A 24964-nucleotide genomic window follows, 5' to 3' on the forward strand; every position below is an offset into this window, starting at 1 on the left:
GTAAATAAATTATAATACTACATAAAGGAAATAACTACAATGTATGTTTAGACAACATACATCTTTATACCATGGGTGGTTCTTGAGAATCACATTCACCCAATAAAAATCATGTTAAACAAGCATTAGCACTGTCACCCTTTATCCCTTATGTTAATAAGTTCCAGCTTGAGGAAATGGTTTTGATTACAGAGGTCCTGTCCTCTTTGTTAGATCATGGCTGCATCCTCTCCAACAGCTGTTGACATTTTTTTCTCTGTAAAAAAAATTTACTTTTGGAAGGGCTTTACTTCTGCAGGGAAGAAAATGCAGCTTTGCAGAGGATTTTTTTGATAATGGACATCCAGAACAGTGAAAGCTACCCATAATGACAGATAAAATCCATCAAGATGGTGAACATTTAGTGTTCATACAGGAGAAAGGGGGAAAAACCCTAAACTCAAGGGAAAAAATCCAAATAACCCAAAACTTAAAAAAGAGAGCCAGCAGGTCATGTCTTTGATTAAGGGCTCATTCTGTTCTGCTCTCCAAGTGCGAAAGAGCTGGTACTCCTTTCTCACAAGCGTAAAGCAAACCAATGCAACACCTTAGAAATCCTTAACACTCCATCTCCTACACTGCTTCACCTAGAGCATACCCATGCCAACACTGCTTTCAGAAAAGGCCACATGGAGCAGTAAAGGAGATAGTGGTGTCCATGGGCTCTCAGTGCACTACCACCCCTGAAGAACCACTCTACTTTCTAGTAACTGATTCCCATTATCCAAGACAGAATGCATACTTTTGGGCCCTGCTGCTGCACCTTGATAGATCCCCTTTGGACAGATCCTGATGGATGTTACTTGACTGCTAGCCTCAGCTCACCATCCTGTAGCCTTGCTGAATGTTTAGTTCCTTCTCACTGTTTCATTTTACTGATTGAGTTTTGTGGGAGCTTTTCTGGACAACTCAAAGCACAGTATAAATAAATGCAACACAGCTTCAATTCTTTGGTATTAAAAAAATCCTTCTCCAATGGCACAATCTCTTTACAGAACAGGAAGAAACTATGGATCTTTTGATCTTTTGATGTTTCCAATGCTACTGCTTATATAAAAGATAGGGTCCAGAGAGGGAACTGTGTGAGTTTGGTTTGCTTGGGCAATAACAAAGACCACAAGCATAATTTTGAAGGAATGAATGTGCATTTTGCCAAACACTGGCAGATTTAATCACAGTCACTTTATATATGTTGCAGAAATACACAAGTCCAAGCCACCTACTCTGGTGTCTCTAGAGAAGATCTCCCACTCAGAACTTGAGGATTCAAAAAAGACTGTCCCTATTCTTTAGAGGAACTAGAAATAGAAATGAAGAATTCTACTGCTGAGTTACTAAATATTGCGAAATGACAGCTTTCACAGTAAAGTGGAAGTTTATATGTAAAACCTCTGTCTTAAAGGACGAGAGGAAAGATTTTATATATACATATATATTTTATATATATTTAAAATTAGTGGATATGTCTGAATGAAGAGTCAGGAGTGAATATTGTAAGGAGTCACCCATGCTGGTATAATGTGATTCCTCATTTGTCCATCAGCCTCACATGGAGAAGGAAAATCAAAAATATCACAAGGATATTTCTCTGCATTGTACAGATAATACCATACAGTACTTATACTCCCCAGTAATCCCTTATCATGGCGTAGTCTGCCAAAATGGATTTGAAGGAATGAGCAGAATCCATTTCTACACCGGAACACGAAATAAATGTTGCTTGCTCCAGGACTCCTTCAGGAAAATAATAATGAGCATTCTCACATCTCATTCAAGCACTCATCAATTCCTCGTGCTGCCTGACCATTTCAGTTTTATAACCAAAATGTAAGCACTAAGCAGAGCTCTTTTTCCTGTATCAGAAATCCCAGTGATTAACCCTTAGAGCTGATGCATGCAGGGAGAAAGGGAAAAATTACTTCACTGCAGATCTCCGAGTTTCATATAGCTTGAAGCACACACTCTAAGCACTGCACTCTCTTTGGCTGAAATGAGAAGCACATATATCTGACTTCAGAAAACAGGAAGAAATAAAACTGCCAGTTTTAAGCAATAACGTAACAATGAAGCAGCCTGAAAAGGAAAAAACAAAACCAGTAAAAAGATAGTAAATCCCTTTGTTCTAGTGGGATAAAAGAATATCACATTCCAATTTCAAATTATTTGTTTTCAACTGAGATCTTGATTCCTCAGCAAGGGAAAATTAGTATTTTTAGATGATTGAAGAAGAAATGCTCTGATGCTACAGGACTCTTTTTATTTATTAGGAATCATAAAGATTCCAGAAAATATTCTAAAATACAGACATTTTAGAAAGTAGCAGCACTACAAGCAAAGGGATTTAACAAGCACAGGACAGTTAGTGGCAAGAAACACAGCACTCACAGAGGATGAGCAGGGGTTGGCCACTTTTGGACTGCACGGTGGAGAGTAAGTCATCTTCACGAGAACGGGCATCTCGTCATCTGACACAGAGTTGGCAGGCTTGTCTGTGACTGTGGCACTGCTGGCAGAGGGCTGCGTGCTGGGCTCAGGTGACAGAAGCTTTACAGGGACAGACACTGGCATGACGATGGGCGCGAGGCCATCCACCTCTTTAGACAGCAGCTGCTGTGGTGGTTTCTCTCCTTCATCCTGCACAGACAATTAAAGCCTTTCAGCCCAGTGAGCGAGCGCTGCTCTGCATCGATGCACCACGCAAGGTGTGCACCGTGGCTGAAAAGAAGTGGCCAGGGTTACAAACACACAACAGTGTTCCTTCCTGGGACTCCAGCTTTGCCTCCAATGAAGTTGGCAGGTTACTTGTGACTCCTACACAGGATTCAGTCTTGGTGACAAACAATCACCTGCAGCATCTTTGCAAGGTAACTTGCAGGAGGGGAAATAAACATGTCTCTTTTTATTGCTACAAACACAGAATTCTCCATCACCCAACTAAAAACAAAAAGACAAACTCTGGAACTCTGGTAGCTTTTTGCCCTCCTATGGTATTCCCTGTTAGGACAGAATTTCTAAAATATCAGGATAAAGACTGACTGACAGGGCAAGTTATTTTTATGCAGAACAACTCAAACACATTTTTGGTTTGGTATTTGTTGATACCTATTACAACTAAAACACTTTGGAAGAAAGCTGTCAAAGATTCAACAATTCTGCTCCTCCAGTTAAAGCCCGGGAAGGCTTCCAATAAATATTCCTTAGTCATCCAAGTAGTTAAAATGAAAATAAGGAAGACTTGATGTTCCTGGTATTTCTAATATAATAAACAAACATGAGGAGGAAAAAAATTAGACATTCCTGACATGAATTGGTAGGGTGTTCTGTAACGTGCAGAGAAACAGAGAAGGACAAACACTGATCTGTCCTCCACCACTGCCTCTGTCTTCAAAACAAGACTTCTGGCCTACAAACTAACAGAATTATGTGCATTTTTACTTCCATGGGGTATGACATAACAAAACAGTGCTGAGAAGAACAAGTTTTGACAGCAAAGCAAAGCATGGCAAAGCAAGCAAACATCAACACAAAAGGACTGTGCCAAATACTGAAGTCAAATGGACTGCTACCTGTTTGAAGTTAGGAGATGCTCTTACTCCTCCGTGTGACCTCATGTGACCATTTAGAGCAGGCAAACTCTTAAATTCCTTCAAGCATATTGAACACATTAGCTTGTTCTTCGCATCAGCTCTCTCAGGAAGTGTTTCTCTGTTCTGGCCACTATTTTTATTTTCGATTTTTTAAAGCATGGAACAGAAGAAAAAAGATTAGTTTGGCATGTTCCTTTTGTTGCAGAGGGAGCTTTTTTAATCAAGGAAGTTTATAAAATTTTACAGTTAGATGGTAATGAAGTCACAAGTAAGTGTGTGGTGACTGCTGTGGAATACGTGGCCAATAACCTAGATCAGCTGCTCCCAAGATGGGGAAAAGGGAGGTTTTGAGCAGGACATGCTCATCAATACAGAAAATCTGAGACCCATGAGATCTACCACGATAAACTTGCATTTCCCCACTTGTGACAGCAATTAACAAGTACTTGGACACAATGCCTCTAATTTATGGTAGGCAACCACTCTGACGGACACCTTGGCCCTTCAGAGGTGTGACCTTAAGAAACAAACAGAAGATCTCTTCTGCCAAAGATACAAATCCAGACCAGACAGCATCCCTTTTCTTATAAATGCAACACTGGAGCTCCCTGCTTCTGGTTTTTTTTTCTGTTTCCTTCCTTTTTTTTTTTTTTTAATTAATATAAAGAAAGTATTTATTTGAGTCTATTGCTATGGGTGGGATGCTGAAAATAATACAAACTTAAAAATCAGAAAGCACAAAACTAAAGGTATTTCTAGAAGAGCAACAATTATTACACACCCAGACTGTATGCTTTTCCCTCTATATAGAGATCTCCTTTGCATTTTTCATATTTTATTAGAAAGACGGAATCTTTTAAAAATACCTTTGTTCTGGGGACAGTGGCTGCAGTCTGCCATCTGACAGTTGCACCTGCTTTCAAAACAGGACAATGGAAAAGAGAGGAAAAAGTTGAGAAAATAATTTTTCAGGAAATAGTGTGTAAACGAAGGTACTCACAGCATTAAGTCTGCACTTTACGTACTATTTTACTACTATTAAAAAGCCTCTGAGTTGAGAGCCAGACATCAAATCTGCCCCTGTGAGCACTGCTAGTTCAAGTTTTCTTCATTCACCTGTTTGAAGCCTTTGCTTTGACCCAGAAGTACTACTTTTGGAAACAGAGTTGACTAACTGCTCCTGAACAACTGAGCCTGCAGTGTTAAAAAATGAGCAGGCAGGATTTGTTGTAACTGGGTCCCTCCTTCCCAGAAACTGAGGCAGAACTTCCCAAAGCCTCTCACAAGGAAAGCAGCAGCCTCACAGACACAATTCTGTGCTGCTGCCAGCCTGGCCCAAAGCCAACCCTGAGCTGCAGACAGAAGTGTAGTAATGAAGTTTCCCAATAGTTCCCCATCCCAGAGATGCCCACAGCTCACATCCTAACCTCCTGCCTCTGCCGAAACCGCTTAGGTTTCCACACTTTGCTACTCTTCTGCAAACAAATTTGGCTGGGCATGGATCTAAAACACCACCTACCTGAGGCCACGTGGTGCTGGGAGAGTCTTGCTGAGAGCTTTTGTTGTTCAGATGAACTCCCAGGGGTGGCAAAAGAGTTCGATGAGGCACAGCGTTACCTACAGAATTCATCTCCTGCCGTGCGGGATCCTCGGCGCTCTCGGGTGGAGTGAGGCCAACGTGGGAGTTCAGGGATGGCACTCTGCTCTCACTCAGGTACTGCTTCTGCTGCTCTTGCTGCTGCTGCTGCAGTAAACTCTGGGGGTACAAGTGCCTGTACTGTTCGTGGGGATCCTGGAAGCAATACTGAGGCACTGCTCCCAGCTGGATAAGCTGCACAGGATGACTGGGATCCTGAGAGTACTGGTGTGGCTCATGCATAGTCTTTGGATCGGGTTCCCTGTGATACGGAGGAAGCGGCAGCTGCATCTGCTGCTGCTGCTGCTGTAACTGCTGCATGACAGGTTGTGTTTGGTAATACTGAGCGATCTGCACGGGACACTGCCGCTGCTGCCGAGCCGGGGGCTGCTGCTGCATCTCCTGGATCGAGAGCCGCTGGTGTCCCTGCTGGGGCTGGCCGTAGTACTGAGGCTGCTGCAGGTGCTGCATCTGCTGCGGCAGGAGCTGCTGGGACTGCATCTGCGGAACGTGCGCCTGTCCCTGCTGGAACGCAGAATGCATCTGCATCTGTGATAAGTGCTGCTGGTAGTCGTAGTACAGCTGTTGGTGCTGCATGACTTGCATTTGTTGCTTTTGCTGTGTGCTTGCAAAATTCTGGTGCGTTTGCTGTGGCACTGGTTGGTATCTTTGTATGGTGGAAGCTACGGGCTGTTGCTCGACCGCCGGCTTCTGGGACAGCAGCTGCCTGAGCGCACTGTCACCGGAATTATCCACCATCGAAGACTCGGTGTGCAGAACCTGAGCCATGTTGTTGACTTGAATTCTCAGATTTTGGTTAGCAAATACTTGTGTAAAGGAGTCCAATTTGTGCAGGACCCCACTGGTAATTTTTTGCGACCGGTTTTCGCCGGGTTGTGGGTAAGAATATTGGTATCCGTCATGGGACTCCCCCTGCCCGAGGGGGCTCCACATTGAGCTTTGATTATTCAAACTGTTCCTCGCTGGGACGTGGTTTCCTGAGCCAGAATGTGTCCAACTGGTTTGTCTAGATGTATCCATCGACCCAAGACTTTTTGAACCTACAGGCAAAGCTATACTGTCCCTTGAATCTTGGGGAAATGGAGGGGAGAGGGGGGACGCCTGGGGAGCATCCATAACAGATGTCCCATAGCTATGATTCAGAGATGGAAGGGAGTTCATTTGGTGTTGTTCGTAGTACAAGTTCTCGTTGTTGTTGGCAGTATGATTAGTTTTATACAATTGCTGGTCCCCCATTTTTGGTCACTTCTGTTCCAAACTTACAGGCACACAAACCATTGAAATCTCTATGAACCCTGAGATAGCTGAGTGAGGGGAAGGGAGGGGAGGGGAGAAGCTGCTAGAATTACTTAAAATTCAGCATGTCCATGTGCATCACAAGGACTAAAATTTCCTCCAGTCTGTCAGTAATTCCAATCTCAGACTCGATGTTGTTTCACATCTTCAATGAATGGACCACAGCACAAATCCTACACAGATCAGTAAGTTCAGTGTGCCAAGCACCTGCAGAGTAAGAGAAAGACAAGGTAAGTGCTGGCTCTTTCCATAAACTGTTATTGTTATTGCCTCAAAGGAAACTGTAAAATCTTCTCCTTTGAAATACATAATCAGATGCAAAATTGTAGCAGCTGGGCTATTTCAGAGCAGTTAGATTACTTCATCTCATTCTATTATCCTGCCTCTCCTCTAGTGCTCCGATAAAATCATTCTGCCAAACCAATAAAAGCTTATTTTTCAAAACTGTCTTTTCCCATAAAGAATACAAACATTCAAGCAGTTTTAGTCAGCCATATACTGTGCTCTCATTACTGGTTTTAGTTAGTTGACTATCAAGGCAAGTCATAGACTCACAAAATCACAGAATGGTTGGGGTTGGAAGGGACCTCTGCAGATCATCTCTGCAAACCCCTTCTAAAGCAGGTTCACCTGTGCATATCTCCAGAGGAGACTCCACAGCCTTTGTGCAGCCTGTTCCAGTGCACTGACACCCTCAGAGTAAGGATGGATAGATCATTTTTAGATGGAACTTCCTGTGTTTCAGTTTGTGCCCATTGTCCCTTGTTCTGTTGCTGGGCACCAATGAAAAGAGCCTGGTTCCATCCCCTTGATACCTGCCCTTAAGATATTTCTATGCACTGATAAAATCCCATTTTCTCCAGGCTAAACAGCCTCTCCTCATAAGAGATGCTCCAGTCCCCTTATCACCTCTGCAACCCTCCACTAAACTCTTTCCAGTAGTTCCTTGCCTGTATTAAACTAGAGAGCCCAGAATTGGACACAGCACTTCAGATGAGGCCCCATGAGGGCAAAATAGAGGCAAGATCACCTCTCTGGACCTGCTGGCAATCGTCCTCCTCATGCTCCCCTGGACACCTTTGGCCTCTTGGACCTTAAGGGCACTGCTGGCTCATGGACAGCTTGCTGTCCATCAGGACTCCCAGGTCATTCTCTACAGAGCTGCTTTCCAGCAGCTGAGCCCCCTGGGTTGGTTTAGGGGGTTATTCTTCCACAGGTGCTGCACCCTGCACCTGCCTTCATGGAACTTCTTTAAGATCTCTCCACCCAACTCTCCAGCCTGTCCAGCTCTTGCTGAATAGCTACCCAGGCTTCTGGCAAATCTCCCAGCTCTGTATCAGGAACAAATTTGCTGAGAGTATATTCTGTCCCTTCATCCAGACTACTGAGAAATAAATTGAACAGGGCTGGACCCAGTATTGGCCCCTAGGGAACACCACTAGCAATGGGCCTGCAGTCAGACCCTGCACCACTGCCCACAACTCTGGGACCATCCCTTCGGCCACTTCTCAATCCACCTCACTCATCTAACCCACACTTCCTGAGTTCACCTATGAGGATGTTAAGGGAGACAGTGTCAAAAGCCTTGGTGAAGTCAAGGTAGGCACTGGTCTCCCCTCATCTGTCCACACAGCCAGACATTCCATCACAGAAGGCTATCAGATATTACTTCTTCTCCTTGGTGAATCCTGTTGACTACTCCTGATAACCTTCTTTTCCTCCTCACCCTTAGAGCTGACATCCAAGATGAGCTGTTTCATCACTTTTCCAGGGATGCAGGTGAGGCTGACTGACCTGGAGTATGTCTGCTAAGATCAAACCAGTCAATTGAAATCTTTTCTGACCAGTCATCTTACATCAAGAATGCTGAACTCCAACTTCTGTTCTACCTTCTCACCCCTCCTTCTTTGTGTTGCATGATTTTAACAGACAAATTTATACTGGATGCAGCCTTTTATAATTTTTAGTGTATAAACTGTAACTCAAATAACATTTTACAGATGTCTGTACTGTTTCTGGAGAATAAAAAAATACATAAGCACATGACAGGATTGTTTTACTACTCCACAATATGAAGCAATCACTGTGTCTACAGTCACACATATGCACGGAGGTACAAAATGCTTATGCACTCATAAATACATTTTAAAATAAAAGCAGACCCTGAACTTGAACAAGAACACAGAAATATTAAACCAAAACCTTAACTCTGCTTCCTTTACATCTGATTTTCTAAATGCAGTGCTCTCCCTCAAAGACTCCTGCACACTGTCCTTACCTTTCTAACCTGAGAAGAATCCTCCATTGACGTGGATAAATGTGAAGTCACCGATGGAGAAAATTTTAACCATTGCTGGATGCATATTTAGGAGAGTTTGTGCTAGCAACAGCAAATAAGGGTAATACATAGCTGCAGGCAAAAAAAAACCTTTTCCATTCTAGCATAATGCATAACAGAAAGCCATAGCTTCCAATGATGAGCCTTTGCAGTGTGTATAGTTTTTGTGTAAACCATCTGCAACCATTAGTATGTAACATCTTCACGTGACAAATAATAGCTGAGAATAATTGCAAGTTTATTTCCCCTTTCCAGAAATATACATTGCTTCACAGTTTCTCTGAACACATTCCCTTCCAGATTTTTATAGATGAACAATTAAAGAAGATAGGAGTCAACAATGAATAGTCAGGTTGCCAACAGGGTTTTTCATCCACGGCCCAACTTCAAAGACTTCCTATTAAAAATTATGAAGGGAAACTAAACAAACCCTCCACAAAACATTAAAAGGGCATAAAAATAAACACTGTATGGTGTTTCACACTGAAAGGCCATCAACATTTAGAGGAAGAGAGGGAACGTGCATCTCCTTTTATGCCTGCCAAGTTAAGGAAGCTCAGTCAAGATGCTCAGAACACATCTTCCCATAAAAACAGTACTACTGGATCTATAGGCACATCATTTGTATAGCAGCTATGTCCCATTTCACCTATTAGCAGAGCTATAATTCACACCAAGTTCCCTGAATTTGGCCCTTCTTTTTAAAGTCTGGAGTGACAAGTATTACTCAAAGGACAAGAAACAATACAAACCAACGAGGGAGAACAGATGTCTCAGCAAACAATTAAAAGACCACAAGAATTCAGGAGTAAGGACAGTAAGAGACTTAAGGCAGCTACCAACCTGATTTCATTACAAAAATGTATCAAGGGGCCAACCAGGCCCCTGAGCCCTTCTCTTCCCGCAAACAGGAGCACCACAGTGGCAGATGCTGTGGACTGTACCAGCAGCCACAGCTAGTGCTGTAGTCACCACAAAAAGTGATGTCCCTTGGGCATGTGCCAAGTTCCACTTACTGCACCCTTTCACCTGGGGGTTACCTGTCACAGGTTACAGAACACTGGAAAGCAGTCAAGAGGTTTCATATATGTGGCATCAGCACAGACACCTTTCTTCCCCTCTCTCAGAATAAAAAAAAAAAAAAAAATTAAAAATTATTCATTAGCATTTCCTCTTCAGCAGCTCTAGCATCCTCAACTCAGCTCTGGTTTGAGAGGTGGGACATGCTGCTGTCAGGTAGATTTACAGAGTTATCATCACAGTCATAGAGAAACATTTGTAAAAAGCTCTAAAAACTATAAGGGGATTAAAATCCCAATTAATACATTAAAATACCAATCAAGTCACAAAAGGACTGGAAAGTTTAGTCACTATGAGAATCACATTTGAAGAAAATTGCATTGTTTTCGAACACCCATCTCCCCTCCCCCAAAATAAAAATAAAAGAAAGATGAAAACATTCCTTTCAAAGGCATCACTGATCTGGAGAGAAAAAAATGCAAATGTTTAAAAAGCATTGTTATACTACCTTCAGGTAATAGAAAAAACCCAGATATGCACATTGATAAAAGCATAATCAGAAATCAACCAGTCCCTTAGATACCAAATGGTTTTTTAGTACTCGAACTAAATGCTTAAACTCAAGGGCTTGATGCTGTATACACAGCATTTTCTATCAGCTTTAACAAAATCCTAACAGTATCCATTTCTTGTCAGATTAAACCAAAGACTATCATGACATCATTAAGTCTCAGGGGCAGCAAAGTTAGTCTCTGGCTAACTGAGAAACCATTAGCAGTATACTGAATTATTTCCATTAAAGACAAAGGAAGAAAAGGGTGCTTTTTCTTTGTGTTTAGCACTGGTGCCTAAACACCCATCACTGCCATTTACCACAACAGCTCTGACTACTAAATGGTTAAACTGAACAACTAACCTGGTAGGAGTTAAAAGCAACAATGGTTCTGCAGTTCTGTGTTTCTTCTCTTCCTAACAGTCATTTATGCTACTTAACCTATTACATTTCTGACATTACAGATACATCCCAATTATGCAATCGTTACAAAGAAACATGAAAACAAATGCCAACAGACAGAAACATTTCTGTAGGCTGCCTAGAAAAAGAAATACCCTACTTAAGTTTATGGATGAAATCTGGAGTCACGCTAATGGTAGTTCAATTGATTTCAACAGAGACAAGGGTTTGCTCCAATTCTTTTCTCATCATTTCAGCAAGGTCCCCTGCAACTTGCACAGCTCCATTCTCCAGACTGAAAGCCAGGGGCCCACCAAGCTGGCTGAAAAGCCTTTACACACTCCAGCTGTCTCCCTCTTCAAACACAAGTAACTGAAAGGCAATACAAATAGGCTCTCCTGGAAGCATGCCATAACTTAATTCTGGTAAACTTGAAGTGGGAAGGAAATACCAGTCTTCAATAAAGGTGATCCAATTTTTCTCCTTTGTAAACTCTATCACCGTAGAGCCAGAAGCAGCTGTGGGGTCCCCAGCACAGGAAGGACATGGACCTGTTGGAGTGAATCCAGAGGAGGCAACCAAGATGATTAGAGGGATGGAGCACCTCTCCTATGAGGGAAATGCTGAGAGAACTGGGATTGTTCAGCCTGGAGAAGAGAAGACCTTGCAGTGATCTAATTGTGGCCTTCCAGTACCTGAAGGGAGCCTCCGAGAACGATGGTGAGAGCCTGTAGTGACAGGACTTGGAGGAATGGCTTCAAACTGAAAGAGAGTAGGTTTAGATTATATACTAGGAAGAAATGCTTTACTGTGAGGGTGATGAGGCACTGGAACAGATTGCCCAGAGAAGTTGTGGATGTCTCATCCCTGGAAGTGTGTAAGACCGGGTTGCATTCTGAGCAGCCTGGTCTAATGGAAGGTGTCCCTGCTGACAGCAGGGGGGCTGAAATTAGATGGCCTTTAAGATCCCTTCCAATCCAGGCCATTCTATAAACTTAGAGAAGACAACAGGCAGTGAAATACTAAGAAGATGATAGTTATATAAAATGAACACTTCTGGCTCTATCACACACCAGAGAAGCCAAAACCCGCAGAATTTTTCAACTCAAGTAAAATTACAGATCAAATGACAGTCACACAATTGAACTGAATTCACATGAATTTCAGAACGAGACATCCACTACAAATAAGTTGATGCATAAAAGTTGGGCTGGGTGTGTGCTGTTAAAAACCAGGGCTGAATGTCAGCCAGAGCCAGTTTCAGAACTGAGTTAATAGAGAGGGATGACAAAAGACTGTATGAGAGCAAATGCTGAAGGAAGCAGACTCACTAAAAGTCTGTAAAGTTATTACAGCTCTAATCTAACCCATCTCAGTAGGCTGCATGGCTGTGTATCAAAAGGGAATTGGATCCTACAGTTTGTCCAACTTCAGCTGTCCCTTTAAGTTAAAAATCTACATGCTTTTATAGATTAATTACTAGCTAGCCTGAAAAAAAGAAGACTGGATAAGATAGCAAAAAAGCCTATACTCCTCCATGTTCAACCAGCTTTTGCAGGATCAAGTATCTGTAGCTACTCATAAGCAACAGCATCAGCAGATACTCACTTGCTGGGCACCATCCCTCCTTGTGGCCCTCCCTCCCTCCCTCCCTCCCTCTGGGATGGTAAAACGTCTGCTAAAGCAAAGTTAACCACCACCCTTAGCAGCTTAAACTGTGTTTTATAACACCTAAGGCCTGCTTAGAAATGTGTCATTGCTGTGTGTTCTCATGTTTTAATTGTGCATTACCACCCCTCAGTCACACAGGCTGACAGGGCTCTCTTGAGTGACTGTCTTTCTGCCACTGCAATACAAGCTTCATTCTTAACTTCAGGTAACATGAAAGCCAAAGTCAAGTTCTCCTTTCCCCTCTTTCATTTAATTTTTCCCCCTACTTAGCTTCCATAGAAACAAAACAGTGTTTCTCTTATTCATTTTTTAGCCTTTTTTTATGGGAAAGTTTTTATTGACCTGTTTTGTTATTCAGAACTGTCAGATCTCCTGCCAAGCTATTCCTAAACCAAGACAGCCATCATTCACATCATCTTGCTCTCTGATTTCCTTTAGGATAGACACAGGAATAAACAGCAGTTCCTTCCCTGACAGCCTGCATTCTGCTCACACCAGTGCCTGACCATAACCCAGCCTTGAAGCTGGGCACAGACAGGCACAGTTTTCAGCTGGCCTCTACACCACTGTGACCCCACCCAGAGGAGCAGCTTTGAAAAGGGATCTGCCCAAGAACAGATCCACCTGCACTGCACACACACAGCTCTTGGGTGTGAAGCTGGCACTGTCCCTAAGTCTTCAGACCCGAGTAACGCTGGAAGGCTGAGAAGCACAGAATTAGGAGAGTAAGAGTGGCAAATTTCAGTGACCTCTGTGCTCTTGTGCCCTGTTTAGATACCACATTTGCCCTCATAACTTTTTATGCAACCAGAGTCCAAGCCCCTGTTCCATTATTTTTTTTTTTTCCTTGGGAAAGAATATAAGCCTGTGAAAAAATCAGCACAGTACTCTGAAGAGAATGAATAATTTCCAATGCCAGGCAAGGTGGTTGGCTGAGCCAGCAGAGAGGAAAAGGGAAAGAGAGGTGAGATGATAACTCAAAGACCTACTTTTTTAAAATGTTTTTTTAAGTATCTAAAGAAATCTGAAGACATCTGATATAGCAATAAAGAGAGGCAGAGACTGAAAATAAGGGTCAGAAGATATCAGACTCGTGTCTGTCTTGGATAGAATAAACATTGAAGTAGCAATATGGATTTCAAGGACCAAAAATTTTCTACCTCAAGGACAAATATTTTTAGGGATGAAAACCTTCTCATCCCAATCCTGGATACAATTGGTTTCTGCTGCAATTCAGTTTTGGCTGGTTTTGAATGGCAGAGATCTCAAACCCACGCCTGTATCTGCATTCAACCCCAGAGGTTGACATTCTTAGGCAAAGCCAACAACAAAGAACCCACTTCAGTATATGAGAAAGTATGCAAATAGAGGAATTACAAAAGGGAAGAGGATTGAAAGGAAGCAAAATATTTAGTAGACTGATTTTTATAGCAAGCATAGTAAGAAAGCTATATACTCTTAAAATGGAAAAGGAAAAATGGATAAGCTGCTTTTTAATATTAATGCTGGTAGTTCTTCAACAGTTGCACAAATCCTTCAAAAATTATCATTCTCTTTGCAGCTAAGCTTCTGCAGTGCAGTTGGAAAGGCTGCTGAGTCTCATGTGGCTGCTCATTTAAGCTGTTCCCATTTCCACTCTTAAGAGAGACTAGAATGTCCTAATTCAGTTTAATAAAAAACACATTGGACTTGGGGGAGGGGAGAACAACGATGGCACTGGGAGAGAACCGAGCAATTTCTCTACTTCAATGAAGTTTAAAAAAAAGGCAGCAAAAAAAACCAAGAAAAAACCTCCAAAAACCAAACACCAAACCCAACGAACCCAACAGGAAAAACAGTTGATCATCTCAGGAAAGTCTCTAGAAAAGGAGGAGAAGAAAGGGGGAAGACAAACAGAAACATCTTCCTCTTGTTTTGATCTATGTAAAAAAATGCATTCTAAGGCACTAGTAATTTAATCAAAATATTTCTTCCCCCAGACTAGCAGAATTATTGTGGTTATTCAAAAAGAGAAGGCTGATTTCTAAATAAAGGCATTAACTGAATTTAGTTTAAGGAAGATACAATTTCATGAGTCCCAAAGAAACAAAGAAAGTCGCTTCAACAAATCTGATTATCTTTGCTGTCGGTGAATTGTTTCAAGGTACAGTGAAGGGTTTGGAGAACTGCAACAGAAGCAGGTATCACATTACTTCATAAAAATGGCAAACATAAAATGATGTGATTTCCTCACAATACTGATGAGAAATAAAAACAATATACAAACCTTGACTTAAGGCCAGAAGGGCACTTGAATTGTATATTCCATGACTAAGCAAGTAAAAAGCATACCAAAGACAGCACTAACTAAAGGTGCTACTGTGACAAACACAGTAGTTGTTTGGTTTTTTTTATATTTGCTAATACCTTACTGCATATTAGATCAAGTGATACTTGATTTGAAATCTCTTCAGCTAACCTGGGTTTACTGACTACTTTAGCTGAGACAAATTCCCTTCTGCTGAGTCCTACATCAAGGGCAATACTCTCAAATGCTTCCTGGAAAATAAACATGTCCTATCATCAAAACTGTCTTTGGGTTCATATTTTAATTTACTTCTAGTACTGAACTGACCCACTTGTTATTCCCCAGCAAGATCCTGGTTCTGCAAACATGAAATGAACATAGGACAGAGAGGTCAGTCCTCATTCAGTTACTGTCTGTGGCTACATACATTACAACCTCTGGTCACTGCTGTTGATTTGGGGGAGAGGAGGAAATTTTTAAACATTAATCCATCAGCTGTTGCTGTGACCACAGGCATGATAAACCTGAAAGTTTAGTTTAAGGTGAGCCCCCTTGTAATGCACTTAAGCAGTTTCTTCCTGACCTCTGTAGTGTTTACTCTCTGCAGGGTGCAATACGATTGCCTTTTTCTCTAAGTGGAGATGCTTCGAAACAGGCAAAGAACATATGCTAGAATTTGCAAAAACAGGCAAGGAGGAAACATCCTGAGAGAGATAAACAATCAAAAAAATCAAGCACAAGTAATAGTATGTGGAAAATAGCATATGGCTAAGCTTTCAGTGGGGAAGGAACAGCTAGTTTGAGCCCGGCGTCTCCCCCAAAGGAGCGAGTGTTGAGAGATGCAGCTGCAAGACTCTGAAAAGTCCATCCCTCTAAGATAGGCCATGTTGGTGCCTAGCAATGGAGCCAAGACAAATCCAATGGCTAAAAAACCTGACCACCATGGTTGCTGCTTCTTTTTTTCTTAGGTTAATGTCCTTTTGCTTGTATGAGACAATATAGCCAAAGTAGTCCTTTAAGATATGTGTGTATCTCTTGTGTCACACATATTGTGGAACACAAAATAATATTCTACTAGATACACAGCCAACACACAACTAACCAGATCTGAGAAGTCCATCAATAAACTCACAGGGACTCAGAAGCCCAAATTTTGAAAAATTGTCAAAAAGCACTGAACCTTATTAAAGAAGACAGCCTTCGAAAAACTGGACATAGGATGCTCTGACATTACCTGATTTTTGAGGATTTGTGAGATTCTTGTATCTTCTTGTGCTGTCTTTGCCATAACATTTCATGCTGCTTTCATTCTGTGATCTCAAAGTGACGTATCTAAACAAAACAAAAGAATGGAAATTAGATTTTGCCACATGTGACTATCTCCCAGAACCAGCTTGCCCCAAAGCATGAACAGATTTGTGACAATGAGTTTCCTACTGCAACACAACAAAAAAATATCTTCTATTCAATACAGTATCTCCAGGTTACTCTTTTAAGTGACTATGGCAGAGGGCAACTATCAGCACTCCAGCTCCTTTAAAGAGCAACCAAGAACCCCTTCCCCTTATTGATTGTGAGAGACTGCTTCAGTGTCAGATCTCTGGGATGGATACAGACCTTCAAATTACAGACTGAAATATAAGTGAGTCTTTTATTCTTACTCAGCTTGGTGCCTACTGAAAAATGAGGAATGGGTTACGCTGATGCAATAAATAAAACAGCATCTTGCCTCTATTGCAGGGACCATAAAGATTTCACAGCAGCTCATGCTGCTTTGACAGAACCCAGAGGCAGGGTGAATGCTCTCCCTGAGAGAAGATTTGCTGGCCCAGAGCTTGCAACCTACATGACAAGTATCACACAAACAAGTGCAGGTACAGCAACCAGGAAGGGAGGGATTAATGCAAGTCAAAGATGTGGGAGATACAATCAGGCTGTCAGCCAGTGCAGAAGAGGTATCTAGACAAGGCATCTTAAATTACCTAAATGAAAACAACACATATGTTTTTGTCAATGCTGCTGCCTGGATGACTTGCTGAGGGAAGGCCCTCAGCACCTGAGGGTGTTGGGGTGACTTTATGATACTGCATCCCCTGTTGTCTGCTCTGGGGCCAGATGTGAGTCCTTTAAGCTCCCAGTGGGGAGAGCTGGGGGAATTCCTCAGCTCACAGTTGGCGTGCAGTGCTCAGACTCTGGGGGTTCTCTGTGCTGTGTTGTCTAGCACGGATAGAGGGAGTCCATCTCTGCTTTTCAGCAGGACACCTCCGTTAAACCAGGTTACTCAGAGCTCTATCCAGCCTGGCTTTGAACACTTCCAGGGGTGGGGAAGCTACAGATTATCTGGGCAGCCTGTTCTGGTGCCTCACCACCCTCACAGAAAAGAGTTTCTTCCCCATATCCCATCTAAACCCACTTGCTTTCAGTTAGAAACCATTCCCCCTGTCCTGTCACTAAATTTGCTTTGTGAAAGCTCCTGCAGACCTAATTCAGCTCTCATCTATAAATCTTCCTCTCGTGTGTTACAATAACGTCCAAGCATGTGGGAACTTGGATTTTTCTTTAGTGTAACATGACTGGAAAAAATCCCTGTCTTTGTGGTGTGATAGCTTGAGTTCTACTGCCATGCTCCATTTTATTCCTGGGAAAATACCTACTTTAACTTGCAGTGTGAAGCTTTGCTGATCAATATGTTACAAGCATAGTAAAGTTCAAGAAATTGCCTCCATTACTATCTTAAGATGAGAAATTGATTCAGCTGCATTTTCTTTCTGCTAATTCATCTGTGCTTTACATTCCCATAAAAGGTATTGCGTGCTCCTTATTTTCCAGCAGCGTCATCAATCCTAATGAAGAGAGAAGACTGAAAATTTATATTGTGTATATGGGATAGCTGATCTCTGACTTAGCTCTTAATTTGTAAATGTTGCTGTAGGCTTCACTTCTCAGCTTCTCCTTATTGTGCTTTGTTTGTATGCAAAATCTAAGGGCTGGGATGGAAGCAAAACTGAAGAATATGGCAAAGGAGTATAAAGTTAGATTGCTTTCTAATCTAAACCTCAGAAATGAGATGGTGGTTAAAATTTGATGGAAAGAATTAAAATCTCATTTGTAAATTTGATGTACATCTGTACTGTTTGTTCCTGTATTAATTATGTTGGGAATGCTTTCAGTATTTACCTGCCATCAGTTCTCTACCTCTGGCTCTGAAATGTCCAAAGTTTTACTTTTTATCTGTGTTATTATGTATGAGACCTTTGCACATGTCTGATAATTTCTGTAACCCTGCATAGGGGTGGTATTGTTGCTCTAATGATGAAAGTGATACAGTGGGAAAAGCAGCCAGAACAAATATGAAAAACAGGAAAGGGCTTTTCTGAGTATTTCAGTTGTTGTTTTTCCTAGTGTCCATCAGCCCAGCCTCTGTAGGAAACTACTAGGAGTGGTTTGTCTGCACAATATTTTGGCATTTTTAGGCTTAATAGTAGCAACATTTGTTCAGAGCAGATGGATAAATGACAAAGAAAGCAAAACTATATATTGTGACTTCGGTCATGGCTCATGATATAGCAGATATTTTTTAAATTTAAACATACTGTCAGGTTCTAAATAGCTGTGTTAAACTGAGGCAAAAAAACCTGACATTTTCCCTCTTGGCTCCACTGATGTTAATCTCAGGTTTTCTCCATGTGTCTGAATATTTTTTCTTACAAACAAATGGTGCTCAACTTCTGGTCAGCTATAAGATTCAATATGCCTTTTATAAACCTAGAGGTGTTTAAATAGCAGTGTGAAAACCAAGTCAGATGAAGAATTAAGTAGATGTGAGTTTATTAAAATCTTAATCCAACAAAGATTCATGGACTTGCCTAGAAAAACTGTGAGCAGACAGGATGCAAGTGGGTGATGAATTTATGAATTTCGACTCACGTTTCTTGCAAGACATGGGTGCACACAGGTTTTAGTTACTGGGGCTCAACATAATGTTGTAATCAAAAACTCACTTAGATCCAAGAAAATCCATGTGGTTCTACCAGCATTGATCATCAGCTGAGGTGTTCTGTTAAAGAAAGACATTTTAGGCAGGTCAGGCTTTGTGAGGGGCTCTCTCTCATGCTGCATGCTTGGATGGGTTGATGTCTGGGTTGTGCTGTCCTGTTTTCTGTGGGCTTTTGGGAGGGGAGGATGGAGGGGAAAGCAGAGACTGGCACTGGGCAGGACAAGGGAGTTGCTTGGGTTCTTCTCCCCCACCTTGCTGGATAACTAAGGGAGGGCACTTGTTCTGTGCAAGGATCTTCTGGACTTGGGGAGTGGGTTCTTGCTGTATGTGGCAGCATCACAGTGCTTGGGACCCATTATCAGAGATTTTAAGAGAATAATTTTAAAAAGTGAATGTAGTGTGACAGTGAGATGAAGTTGGTTGCTGTCACTGAGGTTATCTGTGGTAATTTCTACATTTTCTTCTTAAGCTTGGAATGACTTCCCAAAACCCAGCAGAGCTCAATGCAGATAAAGCATTTTCCACTGATATCATTGAGCTGTGAATTGCACCCCAGGTTTCCAGGCCTGTTTCACAGAATCACAGAATGCCAGGCTGGAAGGCACCTCAAGGACCATCTGGTCCAGTCCAGAAGACCTTGCACGTTTTTGTTTTACTCCATAAGGTTCCTGTTAGCCACTCTTCCAGCCTATTCAGGTCATTCTGCAGGGTGGCTCTTCCTGCTGAAGTGTCTGCTGCTCCATTTAGCTTGGTATCATTGGCAAATTTTATCAGGTACATTTAATTCTGTCTTCCAGACCACTTATGAACATATTAAACAGCAGTAGGCTCAGTGTTGGGGGTCCATACTTGTGTCACTTTGCCCTTGGTGAATCCATGCTGGCTTTTCCCAATCACTCGCTTCATCTGATTTGTTATAACCTCTTGCAGGATTTGTTCTGGAACTTTCTCCAAGGACTGAAGTATGGCTGATGGGCCTATAATTTCTCAGGTCCCTCTTTAAGGGGCAGGTGGGTTGGAACTGGATGATCCTCAAAGTCCCTTCCAACCCAAACCATTCTAGGATTCTGTGATTGTATGATTTATTTAAATGGCATTAACTTCAGTATTATTTGACATTATTATTTTAAGAACTTAACCAAGGTGTAACAATTGGGAACCCAGACTTCCTGCAGGTGATCATAGCATCCAAAACATGATTCTGAGAATATACCAAAGGAGAAAAAAGAGCCATAGTATTGAAGAGCGTAAATTGATTGGTTATGATCAAACAGTGTTTAATTAGTTTTGGAGCAGGAAAGGGAAAAGGTACCCATTGTAAGATAGGAAACATAAGAACAACAACAGAGTATGTGTATTAAACAAGCAATATCAACAAAGACTGTAATATCAACTGGCTAAATCAGCAACAAAATAATTACCAGTATCAAAATTATCATCATCAATCATATACCATTACTTCCATTAACACAATTATATCAGAGCAGAGTCTCTCCTCACATGCTGGAAGTGCTCCCTTAATCACCAGCCTCATGAATTTGTTCCCTTTCCCTGGTCCATGTGCAGCTTCTTGCTTGCACCTTCCTAGAAAAACTTAAATTCTCTTCTAAGGACAAGATTCTCCATGCATGCATAATTATTTTTATGTGCTCATTTCTGCATCTTTGAAATGCTTCAGGAATATTGCATGACATTTATTTCCAGAGAAAATGGCTTAGACAAACAAAGCATCTTACAGATGAGACAGTATTCCACAGATAGACTACAAATTCCATATTTTATAGGTTTTTCACATGTAGGGTCCAAGGCTTCAGGTAACACATACAGTACAACGTGAGATCATGTTTAAAGCATCTTTGACTTGGGGTACTGGTCAGCTTCATCCCCACCACACAAAGCAAATGCTCCCATGAAAGGAGACAGTTACACCACAGGCATAGCCCATCTGCACTGGCCAGACAGCAGGGCTCAGCTTGGCCCATCCAGGAGAAAATTCCCCTGTACCTCCTACCACATAACCACTTCTTGTCCTCTCCTTATTGAATCCAGAGAGCAACATGGCTGGCAGCACAGGAGCCCTAGAGCTGCTGCAGAACCCAACGTCTTCCCCCTCTCAGCTCTCCTGTGCTCATCTCCTGCTCACCTCCTTGGAAGGACAGCGGATGCTCACACGCCATCTCTTTTTTTCGGGACATTCATCATTTTTGCAGATCTCCTTCCAGATCAAGGACTTCTAGTGGTTTTTTGTCACCCCATACCTTGGATTTCTCTTCTCTTCTCTTTTACAGCACTTTGTGGACTGGGGGAGGTGAAATGGGAGGCAGGGAGGACCAGAGCTGCATATGGTATTGAAGACAGAGGAGCACCACACATTTACACAGCAGCACTTTCATACTTTCTGTTTTGTTTTCTGTTATTTCACTATCAAGTACTGACACCTGTTTTGTCTATCATTTCACTGCCATTTTTACAGGACAACAACAAAGTCTCTTCCAGAGCAGTTAACACCTGGTGAAGCATCCATCAGGCATGAACCGTATTGTGACTGCCCTCCTCCTCCTCCTCCTCCTCCTCCTCCATGCATGGCTTTCGTTTATCTACAAGCAATTTCCTCCAGCATTTTATCATCCAATCATTCAGTACAGGGAGTTCTACAACATATTTCAGCCAGTCCTTCTTTTCGTTATTCTTAATACATCAAGCCCACACTCTTGCAAAATTTCGGTTTCTTACTTAAAACTATGACGCGACTAAAACTGTTCAAACAAAATCATTGCCAAAAATGACATCAATAAACAACACTGTTTCCTTGAAAAAACCTCAAACTATCATTTTCCTTTGCAAAATTACTGCAAACCAGCCACTCTCCTAAAAGAAATTCCCCAATCACACAAAAAAAAAATCTAAGTGGGCACTCCCCATAATGAGCTTTAGCCCTAATTGTTCCAATTTGGCAGTGTTGGGAACACGTCACAGCAAGATCTTGTCAACAGTCTGATAACCTGACATTTGGACCTCTCACTAATATGCCAACCCTGCCCTAAGAGATGGAGCAGGAGTTCCACAGCTCAGGAGCAGCACTATGAGACCAAAAAAACACCCCAACCTCAAACAAATAAGCTGACAAACCTGAAAGTCTAACAGCTACTTCTTGGCTCCAGATCTTCCCTGCAGAAGGTGGGTGGGAAAAAAAAACCCCAACCCATCCCACTCCTCTGCAGACTGACTCCTATGCACTGCCAAGAATATTTTGAAAGACATAAAATGTATAATAACTTTTCAACTGAATATTAATTTCTGAATTGAAGGGAAACATCTTAAGGGCGAGTGGGTGTAAGGAATGATTCCTCCTCGGCACTGCCGTGCTATTTATTAAAGGCTGCAAATACCCACAAGAATTCAGCTTTGGCCTTTGCACTGTACACTAACAAGCTTAGTTTACTGACATTCACAAAGCATATGAAGCTCTGCTTCAAATGATCCCTTTGAAAGAGACAATTACCAGACAACTGGAGATTGGATGACCATCAGAGCTAATTAAATTCTTAAATCCTGTTTGTATTTTTATCCATATCTTTCTCACCATTCTTGCTGAGCAGGGGAATGGGTTGGCTTGGGAGGCTGAAGGAACAAAAATATGCCTTTCCCACACCCCCATTCCCTTCCAGTTACAGATCTGTTTGGAACAAAACTTGAGACATTAAATCAATGCAGCCAGTGGTGGAATTCATCTTACTGTGACAGAAATATTCCATTTTCCCTAGCTTATATTTTAAATTGCTTTCTGATATACCAGGTTATTATTTTTTTTAGCCTCTTTCGTTCCTTACATAATTAAATGCCATGCCATTCAGCTTTTACAATTACTTTTACCATTTTCAGAAGAACATTTCTCAACTTTCTATGAAGAATTTATTCCCCACAAGTATTAGCTCCACTGACTATTTTCTTCTTCAGTACATTAAAAGCTCTTAGCCATCCCTGTAGTAATCTTCTCCTTAACACAGACTTTCCTGTAGGGTGGGTACTATTTGCCAATCCTCAGTTTCCTTTCTGAGAATTCCAAATAACCAGAGGCAGCACAGAAGAGGGGAAAGGGCAGTGCTTTTTAATACCTCAGTGCCTTCAGCTGGCAAGCAAGGAAGAAGGGCTAGGCACAATTTATGGATACTTTTTTGTAACAAATTGAGATTTTGCACTTAATACTTTCAAAAATAACAACAAAGCTCCCAGAAAGGTCTCCTAGCTAAGCTAGGACTATTTCACCCATTTACCCTCCAGGTACAGACAGGCAGCCTCCGAAGCTTTGAGTTCTGGCTTCTGTGATTCCTCTTCAAAGACGACCTCAGTTTTGGAGCAGGTGTGTTCCCAGCCCTGTAACTTCAAGGTACTGCCCACACTAAATGCAGGTCCAGCTGCACAACTCTCTCTACAGCTTGCCAACTCTTAACAAAGCACGCAGAAAACCCTCAAGAGGCGCTTTATTGATACAGAAGTGACAAAGTAAACACGGATCATTCTGCAAGAAGCAAGTTCATCCTGCTTAATGCTTCTTTGAGAGAAATATAAACAACCCCCCACAGATTAGAGTAATGCCTTCCTGGGAAGGCTAAAGATAATTATTTGGTGAGAGGGGGTTTATTTGTTTCGGGGTTTAGTTGGTTTGTTTTTATTTTCTGAACAAATGGGGGGGAGGTGAGATGAAGAATAGAAGAGCAAGGAAGAAAAATAATAAATAATTATATAAATAATAAATAAATAATTTAACAGCTAAAGCTTTATTTCTGACCAAAATGCCATCTTGATTCTTAGTAGAACAGGAGGAAGGAGTTTCCAGTGACTGCCTAACAAGCACCAGGGAAGAAACCTTCTCTGTGGTAGGCACAGCACACTACCACAGCACCTTGTCTTGTGAATTATAAGGAGGAAACACTGTGAAGATGATGATAAACTTGCTTGTCATCTCTGTCTCACCAACTGACCAAGAAATCTTTCAGGATTACTGATATGTTACCAAGCATCACACCTCCAGCTGAAAGCAATGTATGCCTGACCTGCTCATACTGTTTTCAGCTCTATCACGGACAGAGCTTGAATTATTGTCCCAGCCAATTCAAGAGCCAAGAGGCTCTGCCCACATTTCCCCATGATCCCACTGGCACCCTGGCACAGTGTTTTGCATGAAGGTGGAGGAACTGGGGGCTCCACAAGAGGAGCCAGAGGATAACATCTCATTTCATGTCCCAGTTTTGTCTGAGGTCACAATGACCTGAATCTAGCATGAATTACACATAATCGTCCTCCAAGCAAGTGGATCTGCGCCAATTGAACCTCCTAAGTTTTGGTTGCTAGGAGGTAGCAGTGGATATATTCTCAAGTCCTGTTTACTTAAGCCATTGAGGTTTCCTCTCTGGAATAACCTTCCACAGGCTGCTCACTGGTTTATCTCTCCTTGAGACATCAGACTAGAGCTAAATTCTGTGATTTCCCATCTGCTGTCATTTAGAGAAGCCTCTATGAATTATCTCTCCAAATAGTCTGCAAAAGACCTCCAACACCTCCAGAGCAAGCTCATATCTCTAAACAAACCAGATAAAATGATTAGCACAAATCCTGTTCAGAGAAGTCTTGCATTCAGACATGCTGTTGTTCAGATGGCCACGCACCAAGTTCTGCATCTCCAATGCCACAAGCCAGCACAGCAGACAGAACCTCAGTGCCACTTCACAGAGCTTGCCTTAAATTTTCAGTCTGTTCTCTGTCCCTAAAAGACTTATCTCAATGGACACACAATATCTGTACATCAACATTTATTATCAACTGTTTTACATGGATATTAAATTTCAGAGTGTGCTATCTGGAAATCTTGGCTGCTCCGGATCATGCTTTTAAAGACTTACTCTATAATTCTCCTATCAGTTTGTAGGAGATGCATTTCTGTCTTCTGATTTAGGAACATATAAACAGATTTTTCATGGTTATCTTAGCTAAGATTGGACTTGGACTATTTATTTATTGCATTGTTTACATGTACTGTGAGCCACCCGATGAGGAAATGGAGAAATAAAACCAACCTCCTCCTTTAGACCACATCATTTCTGACACCATTTCTACTCA

General features: G+C 41.8%; 1 protein-coding gene across 8 annotated transcripts in view; it reads right to left on the reverse strand.

Moving 5' to 3' along the window:
* TRERF1 (transcriptional regulating factor 1) overlaps positions 1-24964 on the reverse strand; it is a 97783-nt gene that overhangs the window by 13406 nt on the left and 59413 nt on the right. For 5 of the 8 annotated variants that reach the window (XM_071426791.1, XM_071426826.1, XM_071426809.1 and 2 more), the window contains 5 exons: positions 16085-16182; positions 5146-6786; positions 4493-4542; positions 3606-3756; positions 2425-2673 (listed from right to left, as the gene is read on the reverse strand). In XM_071426791.1, the coding sequence (XP_071282892.1) occupies positions 2425-2673; positions 3606-3756; positions 4493-4542; positions 5146-6519 (1824 nt within the window). In that variant the 5' untranslated portion in view covers positions 6520-6786; positions 16085-16182. The remainder of the gene's footprint in view (positions 1-2424; positions 2674-3605; positions 3757-4492; positions 4543-5145; positions 6787-16084; positions 16183-24964) is intronic. The other 3 variants (XM_071426835.1, XM_071426853.1, XM_071426844.1) reach the window with 3 other exon arrangements.

This window comes from Agelaius tricolor, unplaced genomic scaffold, assembly GCF_023055355.1.
Source record: "Agelaius tricolor isolate 1412-34295 unplaced genomic scaffold, bAgeTri1.0.p SCAF_1, whole genome shotgun sequence".
In the NCBI taxonomy this organism is placed as follows: Eukaryota; Metazoa; Chordata; class Aves; order Passeriformes; family Icteridae; genus Agelaius; species Agelaius tricolor.